Below are 8,916 nucleotides of genomic sequence, written 5' to 3'. Positions count from 1 at the left end.
TGTCAACGTGTGATCTTTTAATAAATGTCGTCAAAATGTGACCGTAAAGAAAAAAAATGATGGAAAATATGAAGTAAGCTTAGAAATAATCTAAAGGTTAAAAATTATCCTTCAGGACGAGTTTTTGCTTCAGTCTTTATTCTGTATTTAGCAGTGATTCATTGTGAAATGAAGATAACATAAAAGAAAATCTAAAGACTTAGGATTTAGAAATAAATATATATATATTTTTAAAAAACTTATACATGCGTGACATTGTTTGTGCAAAGTTTTTTTCAGATTGACCCACCCATTGAGGAGGTGGTCGTGACATACATATATATATACACACACACATAAACTACGATCATTATAGTGAGATGTATAGTGCTGACACCAACGCAGAATTGTTAAAGTCTATATTCCTCAATTATCCACGTGAGACTGACTCCAAAATTTCGCCAGTTTCTTTAGACTCACGTGTTAAAATACTCAGCTTTACAAAAGCGTGTTTACAGCCTCATACAAAAATGATTTTGGTCTCCGTGTTAAATGTACATCCACTAAATAACTACTGTTTAAATTGCATTAAGGCACTCACATGAATAGCCATAGCTTGAGTGAGCTATGGTGTGTGTTTATACTGTTGGTGCCTTTTGGAGCATTTTTAATGAAGCTATTCTGACAAATATGGCTTTTTATGAACATAAATCGATATAAACAGGCAGTCTTAAAAAGTCTGTGCTCCAGTTTGGGGTAATATTTAGGTAGTATTTTGTTTATATTTTTTTTATATGTTAGTACTATTTAGCAAGTACTGCATCTGTGGGATATACACTACTAACCAAGCCTTACTAAAGATGGTGATGGCCATAATGCCAGATGTCAGCGTGCTGGAAATGGAGGTTTATAAACTAATGGTTATGGTCACAGTAGCTACCTGCCTACATTTTATCATATACAGTCCATGGCAGTGGTAAGCAACTCCAGGCCTCAAGTGCAGGTGTCCTGTGCGTTTTAGATATCACTCTGGGTCAACACACTTGAATCAAATGATTAGTTCATTACCAGGCCTCTGGAGAACTTCAATACACCTTCAGGAGGTAATTTAGCAATTTAAATCAGCTGTGTTGGATCAAGGACACATCTAAAACCTGCAGCACACCAGCACTTGAGGCCTGGAGTTGCCTATCCCTGGTCAATGGGGACCACACCGCAACTGAATATGAAACTTAATCTAAAACAATAAATAATAAAAAAAGAAACTTTACAGTCATGTGATGTTGATGCAGGTTAACTGAAAACAATGGGCCTAAAAAAGGATTATAGGCAAATCAAAATCTTACAGCCTTTATTGTGAAACTGATACGTTTTGTGCTGTGAAACAATGTAGGAATTACACATTCTGAAGTAATACTTGGTTGGAAATAGATCAGGGAGTGCTCTATATATCTATATATATCTTTTTTTTTAAAACTTTAACAGGTTGTATGACATCTCTGTGAAGTGCAAAGACACCGTGGCATCGGCATCTCCAGTGTCTCAGCTACCTACAATACTGTAAACAATCTACACTATAAGGCGCACAGTTGAAAAGTTGCCCAACAAAAGAGCCACAACATCAGTTCATAAAGGGTCTGATGTGAAAATGCATCGTCATCATCTTCATCATCAACACTCTGCAGATCTGGCATACCAACTGTCAATATACCAACTGCAGGCAGTAAAATGCTGTTTAAGTTTATTTAAATGGGCACGACACGCACGAAAAAAACAAAAAACAGAAATATGAACCCATTTTCTTTCTTTTTCACATCAATCTTTTTTCAAATTAGGCACACGGTACAGCACAGTAAACTTTTTTTTCTTCAATACCTCTTTTGGTTTTTGACATCTAAAGACGTGGACACCGAAGGCCCCTCCATGACTAAAAGGACAAATAGGGCTTTTTTGTTTCTTTTCTTTTTTTATCGCAAACACAGAACAGTTAGTCCCTCGCTGCTGGCATTTATCTGTCCAAACCTAAGCATTAAAGGGAGCTTTCCGCTGCAGTTTCCTCCTTTGTGATTATTAAACCTGCTTTATGACCTCTGTATCAGTCTTTTTTTATGGCCTTTCCTTTCTGTGATGACACTAGAAACTATCACAGGATATCCTATACAACATAAGGCATTAAATTCCTCTTCGCATGAATCATATCGCTCATAAATAGTCTTTGTGACCTTTCATCTCTGTGCATAAATAAGAAAAAAACACACATACAAATGAAAGCGCTAAAAAACCTTAACTATTCACTCTGCAAATACTTGTTCGCTGTTTTAAACACTGATTGTCTACATTATCAATAGAAATCTAAGGATGTAAGTAAACATGATAGGATGTAAACACTGTTAGTATCCAACTGGCTTGGATCTCAGAAGATATTTGACCCTGTATGACACGAGAAAACAGTCCCACACATGAGATGGTGGAGGAGCGAGGTAGTCCACAAGAGACTTAATGGAAGGGGAAAGGAGCTATGGGTGAACCTTAATTGGCTCTGGTGTGTCGCTCGGACTTGAGGGCCGCGTTAGCTTGTGGTTTGATTAATAATCTTCATAGTGTAGTTCAGGCTCTCTTGCTGTGGTTGAGAATTGCTTTGAATTGGCAGGGAGAAGCTGTAGAACTCTGGTTTGCACTCAATATAATCGTGTCGAATTTATTTTCAGTCTTAAATTTTAGAAGATTTCTTTGAAAGCTTTTGTTTTCCTGGCAGTCTTTTGTTTGTCAAAGTGCATCAAATCAGTCTATTTGTGTAATTTTTTTCTTTATATATAGAGAGATAAATATATGCGTATATAATTTTTGCACCCTTAGTGGTCCTCACACGATGCGGTAATCAAATGTGTCCTTTTCAGTATGGTCTGTCCAGTTGGATGAGGGCATACTGCGATATGGGTCCAGTAGGATGCGGAAACAGCGTACGATGAGCAGGGCCAGGAAGATGAAGAGCAGCAGCACGAAGACAAAGGCAGCCTTCTGCTCAAGCGTCAGGTAGGAAGGCACGTGATGGCCACCACCCGACGAGGACAGCGTGCTGCTGAAGAGGCCCTCGGCCATCCTGGGCACATCCATGCTTGATCGTCTCTGCTCCAGCTCTTTGTCGGTTGCTTAAAGACTTTTGAGGGGAAGATGGACTCAGTGGAAAAGACCTGTGTGAAAATCCAGATAGATGCATTATAGATCATGTCTTCTGTGATTTGGCAGGTGAATGAGTAAACCAATAATTTTAAATTCTCAAAACTCAATTTGTACAGACGACAGGACAAAGTGGCTTCAAGAGGAGTTTATTTTTGCAACTCCAGGTAAAAAAAAAGTCTGCTCTGTGAATAAAGAAGGCCCAGAGGACTCCTTTGGCAATGAAATTCACGAGGGAGCTTTAGTTATACAACATTTAATGGAAGCAATACCGCTCTGAAGGTAGAAATGTCACTAGCTTCATTAAACCACAGCTTATTATTACTGAATTTCTAACCTTGCCCCCCGTGAATTGTGTTCATATGCAACCAACCTGCACCAGCAAATTAGATTCTGTGGAAACGTTTATTTTAAATATTGTCATGCATGAGGAAAAACGAGTTTCTCCTCAGACAAGGTTACATGAATGAAACATGAATTCAAATAGGTTTACGGCTGCCTGATGAAGGATGGATTACCAACAGACAAAGCAGAGAGCTGCTACAGACCCCCAGAAGTGCAGGGGGACAGAAATGTGCATGAAAAGGGCACATTTAATAAAAATTAAATTTTAAAACGCATTTGTATGACAAAATGTTTAACATCTGTTATGCTCAAGGCATTATTTCATATTGCTTCAGCACATCATTTTAATTGAGATATTTTAGATCTAGTTTAGTTCTTACACTGTGTATATCTCTGAACTTTACATCATACACATTAGGGGAATGGGTATGATGAATTACTATAATTAAGAAATCTGCATATATCTTCGTACCTCAGTTCTATATATTCTAACGCATATGATCTTATGCGAGTGTTCCTGAGCTGAAAACAAATCCTAAACTCTCTTCTTGATAAAGTTTCCTAAAAATTACAGCGCCTAGCACATTTACAAAAGTGCTGAGCCCCTTTTTTAATGAAACTATATACAGGAAATTATTAAAGATTAACATCTTCAGTAGGAACTAAAGCCATAAAAATTGAGAGACCAACACACCGCTGGGGCTTTTTTATTTGGTGGGATTTGATGTCAATAAAAAGCGCACTATAACACCAGCCTTAGCCTTTAATCCAGTTACCAGACAGCAAACCTGAACCCAAACCTGAGGCTTACAGAAAAAAGACCCTAAAATAAAACAAGTCCACCCTGTACTGAGCCAACTTCCACATAGGTGTATGATAGTGCTGGCTTCATTTAAGGAGTGTATTAAATTAGTAAGAAGTCCTTAGGGTCAATTAGATTACACTAAATCAGGAAACTCATGGGGAATTCTGTAATGCAGTATGTGAGTTGATACGCTATTTCAATGTCATCTATGAGCTTAGAGCAAAAGACGCTGGGGAACGACTTCATTTCAATCCATAGTGGTTAGGTCATGTTTTTTCATTATGTTCAGTTATTCAAAAAAAATATCTCCAGAAAGGCTTATTGCTGTGTGGATCATTTGTTCTAACAAAAAAGAGCCTAATACAATGAATTTAAAGGCAGTTGGGTTGTCGGTTCTATAGAGACAGCTGCAGGTAAATGAATCAATTCCTAAACAACCAGCAGGACTGTTCATCGTTTGATGTTTTTCCTCCTGCTGAGCAAACACTCGCTTTGAGATATTATTCCAAACCAGTTTGAAAATTATTATTTTCTTCACACCACAGGAAAGCTACAGAGGGAATATAATTTTTTAAACCTTGAGATTGCTCAGATATCACAAGGTTGTTTTTCTCAAAACGCGTTTTTCTATATAATTTTCGTAGCTTAGCAAATTATTAATTGGCTTAATTACCACATTTGGCATAGCTATACAACTCCACCATATAAGCTGGAGTGATGTCCAACTGTAACCCAAAGCCACCTGTTGTATGTGTGTGGTTGTTCTATTTAAATAATTATTAAAACACTGATTGGAGGAACATCTGTAAATCCTTACAGTTTTTCCCTTCTTTTTTTGGCTTACGTATCGTGTTATCACACAGTTAACATTTCTTGGGGCTCCTAACCATCAGATTACAAAGCACACCAAATTATTTGGCATGAAGTGGGAGAAACATACTTTAGAGTTGTCTATCTCAGTGTTTTTTTCAATCATTTTGTGTCCAAGACACACCAAAGACAAGCCAAAGTTTCAACGGACACCTGTGAAAAACAGCATATCTGATATCTGGCATGTCAGTTTGTCATTTGATTGTAATGTCAGATAACCTATTGATCATCTGGACCTATTAATGTTGCTTTGCAATAAGAGCCAATACCTTCCAGCTTGCCTCAATCACCTTATCAGATATTTTCACACAGCCCATTAAATGTGCTTGGTTTAGATCCAGACTCTGTTGAAGAAAGCCAAGTTTTCCTCTTCAGCTTGCTTGGCAACATTAACAAATCCCTCCCGACAAATGACTTTGAAATCCCCAAACCAGCTGCAGAAACAACATAGAAAGCAATGTGTGTTTGGCCTAAATGTGGACCACATATGCAGTTTTCTTAGGGCCACATTTGAGACACGACTGCTGCAATGAAGCCACGTGTCAATAACCCACGTCAAACATGGCTACTAACATTTGGGTCACAACTGACACACACAACACAAACACAATCAAGATTAGGCAAAAAAGATTGGTTGATTTTTCCCCGTCATCTTTGCCCTCAGTGGTGAGGTCATCAGTAAAACCTCAGTGGTTGTACTGGTGGTTAGTTGAAATTTCCACACACATAGATTTTGTTGTCCTCTTAGCTAACGGTCAACTGACAGATCTGGACTTGAGCAGACATGACAAGACGTTCTTCAATATTTCTTTCAGTCCCTTTGTACTGAAATATATGCCTACAAAATATAATATAGTATGATTGAAATTCAGATACATTTAAAATAAATGTAAATGTAATGTAACAAGAGCCTTGTCGGGTGATTCAGGACATACTGATGAGAAGTGAGCTAGAGGAACGAGGTATACCAGTTAGATCCGGGTTGCGTAAAGTGGGCCTGCCGTTACTCGTTTACTGAAAAACTTTGGCTCCTCCCAGACATTTTCCCATCTATTAGATTTATTATCTGATTTGCAATGTTCTCTGAGAAATGTTTGCATAACCCAAAGTCTAATCCTTTTTGGTTCTGTCCTTCAGTTATGCTTCTGTAAGTGCGACAAGCCGTCACACACACTGACAATCACATTGGGAGGAGTGCTGAATGTGTTATGAGACAACTCAAAGTGACAAGACAGGCAGAAGAGCTGTCTCTTTCTGCCTAAAAGAAAAAAAAATATGTTAGCAACTCTCAGGAGAGACCCAGAGAGAGCAAAGCCTTCAGCCATGCCTCGCTGATCAGCAGCCTGTAATCCATCACACTTAAAACTCAAAAATGATATTTCACAGCAGTGATTCATTGCCCTCACAGTAAAAAATGATAAGGAACATAGCTGTTTTTCTTTGTCTGCTGGTTTACTGTCAAATCATAATGTCACCGTCTTGTCCTGCAATGACACAGTGAGGTTACAGGGTATTAGCACTTTGATATTTGTTACAAGGTTATGTAATAGACTTCAAAGACTCCAAACATTTACATCATCAGCAGCTCCATGACTAAGCACTCGGCGTTTGGAGCTTTTCTTGACAGTATTTAACAGGGATACGCTAAACATTTAAGCTGCTAGTGACAACTTTAGAAGGAGCTTTTCATTTTAAAACGAAACGTTGTGCTTTGCTCATCAGCAGCTGAATTTCAGAAAAAAGCAAATTGCCTTTGTAGCCCTGAAATTGCCAGTAGATGACAGAGATACAAATGCACGGTGTCGAATTTTAGAAGCTATGTAAGGGCGCAGTTTTTATTTTTTTTAGTTCAACTGTACAAAATCAGCTGCAGTTGCTGTGGTGAGGAGAAGATATGAAACCGTGCCAGACGCCGAGAGTAAAATTGACAAGGAAGTGAGTGTGACGAGGATATCGAGCCAAATTTAGAAATGATTCCAGTGATGTTGAAGTGTTGATGTAACCTGCAGGCTCTGCATGTCTGTGTTGTGATTATGACTAATAGAGAATTAAAACAACATCAGTGGAGGTCAAATTAAGCAGTTTAGGAGAATTCTTCAATATGTTTTGAATCATTTCACAGTATAAATGTGCTTTACAATAAATTAACTGCAGAAATTACACTATGATGGCCATTTATGAGTAAAATATACACAATTTAGTCAGAATATACATTTTGAAAATGTTTCCTTTTTAATGCATTATTTTTTAAATTTATTAATTTATATGTCTTTCAACATTGTGGACTTTTTCTTTACAGACACGGTTCGTGAATGCAACAGATAAAAGCTTTAAAATCTTTAAAGCCTGCACACACACACAAACGCACACACACGCACACACACACACACACACACACAGCACTTATTTAAACATATATGATGAAGAAGATTAATTGAAGAAATCAAATTCTTCAGCTGGCCTAATATATTTTTTTTAAGTTACATACTTTGTGTAAATAAATGCAAGCAAAGAGGAACCACTGCAAAATTAATTATACATGTGAGTGCAGGTGGATGCAAAAATAAACATGTAATATGCAAAAGAGTGGTGTTATGAATAAGAGTCCTCATACTGAGATATTCTTATTCATATCGACCAATTCATCGAAATCCTTGTAATGCAACTGTAATCAAAGGTAGACACACCCGCAGATTCAACGCAGGAATGCTTAACAATCCAGCGCGTAATGATGAACCGCCATTTAAATGCAACATATTGGCTATTCGGTCTGAAACGGCCCCTGTTGTTTCAATAAAACGGCTCAAAATTGCCCGCTTTCTTGAACCCATTATTCCTATGAGCCTCAGCTGGACTCCTCGCCGCACACGTGGATGGATCAAAATGTGTCCAAATACCATTTCTTTCGCCTCTGGTGCGTCTGCCTGCACCTGTCACACCTTTACAGCGCGAAGATCAAAGCACAAAATCAACGCATTTCTTTTTTAAAAGGCTTCATATCGAAGAGGATTGTGGTCAGATGGAGCATCAGTCGCAGGTGCGAGCGACCGAGTCTGTAAACACTAACCTGTTGTTATCAGGGGAGCTCGGGAATCTCCGTCAGCGGCAGGTCTCCATTCCGCTATCCGACGATTCTCTTTGCAGGTCTTTCACCGAAACAACAAAAACGACGAACAGACGCGTCCTTGCAGACCGCAGGGCTCCTCACTACATGACAGAAAAAGCCTGTCAGAGCTTCTTTCTTCTGTCTTTGCTGACTGAGCCGAGCAGACCTCACCCTCTGCTGCTCGATTTTCTCTCCTCTTCTGCTCTTGACGCGCCGCTTATCCCCGCAGACACACAGGCAGGGATGTAGTGGTACCCAGTCGCTACTGGCAACCTGTTGCCATAGCAATCTTCCAGGTAGGCTATATATTGCAAGCGGATGAGGGAAAGGTGTGGCCCTCATACAATACATGCAAACTGAGTCATAAACACACATATAACACATATTTAAAGGTAATTCGAAAATTAAATAATAATAATAAAAAAGTGATAGTGTCTGAGAGACTTTAACTCAAAGGTGAGAAGAATATAAAATCACCCTTGGGATATTTTAAAATGCATGTTGTTACATTAGTATTTGATCTTTGTCGCACACTTTATTGTAAAACTGCTGTGTATTCGTCAAAAGAATAAACAGTAAACTTGGAGTGTGAGCTTGGCTTTGGGCAGTATACAGGTGGGAAATTAAGATGTGA

General features: G+C 38.5%; 1 protein-coding gene across 2 annotated transcripts; it reads right to left on the bottom strand.

The window, feature by feature from the left end:
* Window positions 1-245: 245 nt before the first annotated feature.
* LOC146508779 (cortexin-3) lies at window positions 246-8,576 on the bottom strand. Of its 2 annotated transcripts, XR_014876795.1 has the most exons (3): window positions 8,244-8,576; window positions 1,200-3,170; window positions 246-1,167 (listed from the first exon to the last, which is right to left on the bottom strand). XR_014876795.1 is itself a non-coding variant. In XM_085176880.1 (2 exons), exon 2 carries the CDS (start codon window positions 3,091-3,093, stop codon window positions 2,842-2,844), a length of 252 nt encoding a protein of 83 aa, XP_085033006.1. In that variant the 5' UTR covers window positions 3,094-3,170; window positions 8,244-8,576; the 3' UTR covers window positions 246-2,841. The 2 variants fall into 2 exon arrangements, 1 of the variants encoding a protein (XP_085033006.1); XM_085176880.1 differs by having other exon boundaries at window positions 246-3,170.
* Between the last annotated feature and the right edge of the window lie 340 nt (window positions 8,577-8,916).

This window comes from Neolamprologus multifasciatus, chromosome 11, assembly GCF_963576455.1.
Source record: "Neolamprologus multifasciatus chromosome 11, fNeoMul1.2, whole genome shotgun sequence".
NCBI classification, from domain to species: Eukaryota; Metazoa; Chordata; class Actinopteri; order Cichliformes; family Cichlidae; genus Neolamprologus; species Neolamprologus multifasciatus.
Note: the sequence above shows the minus strand (reverse complement) of the source record. Positions and strands in the feature narration are given on the sequence as shown.

Bases quoted from the DNA above. Each gene is read 5' to 3' on its own strand.
- LOC146508779 (XM_085176880.1), bottom strand. From the start codon at position 3,093: ATGGATGTGCCCAGGATGGCCGAGGGCCTCTTCAGCAGCACGCTGTCC.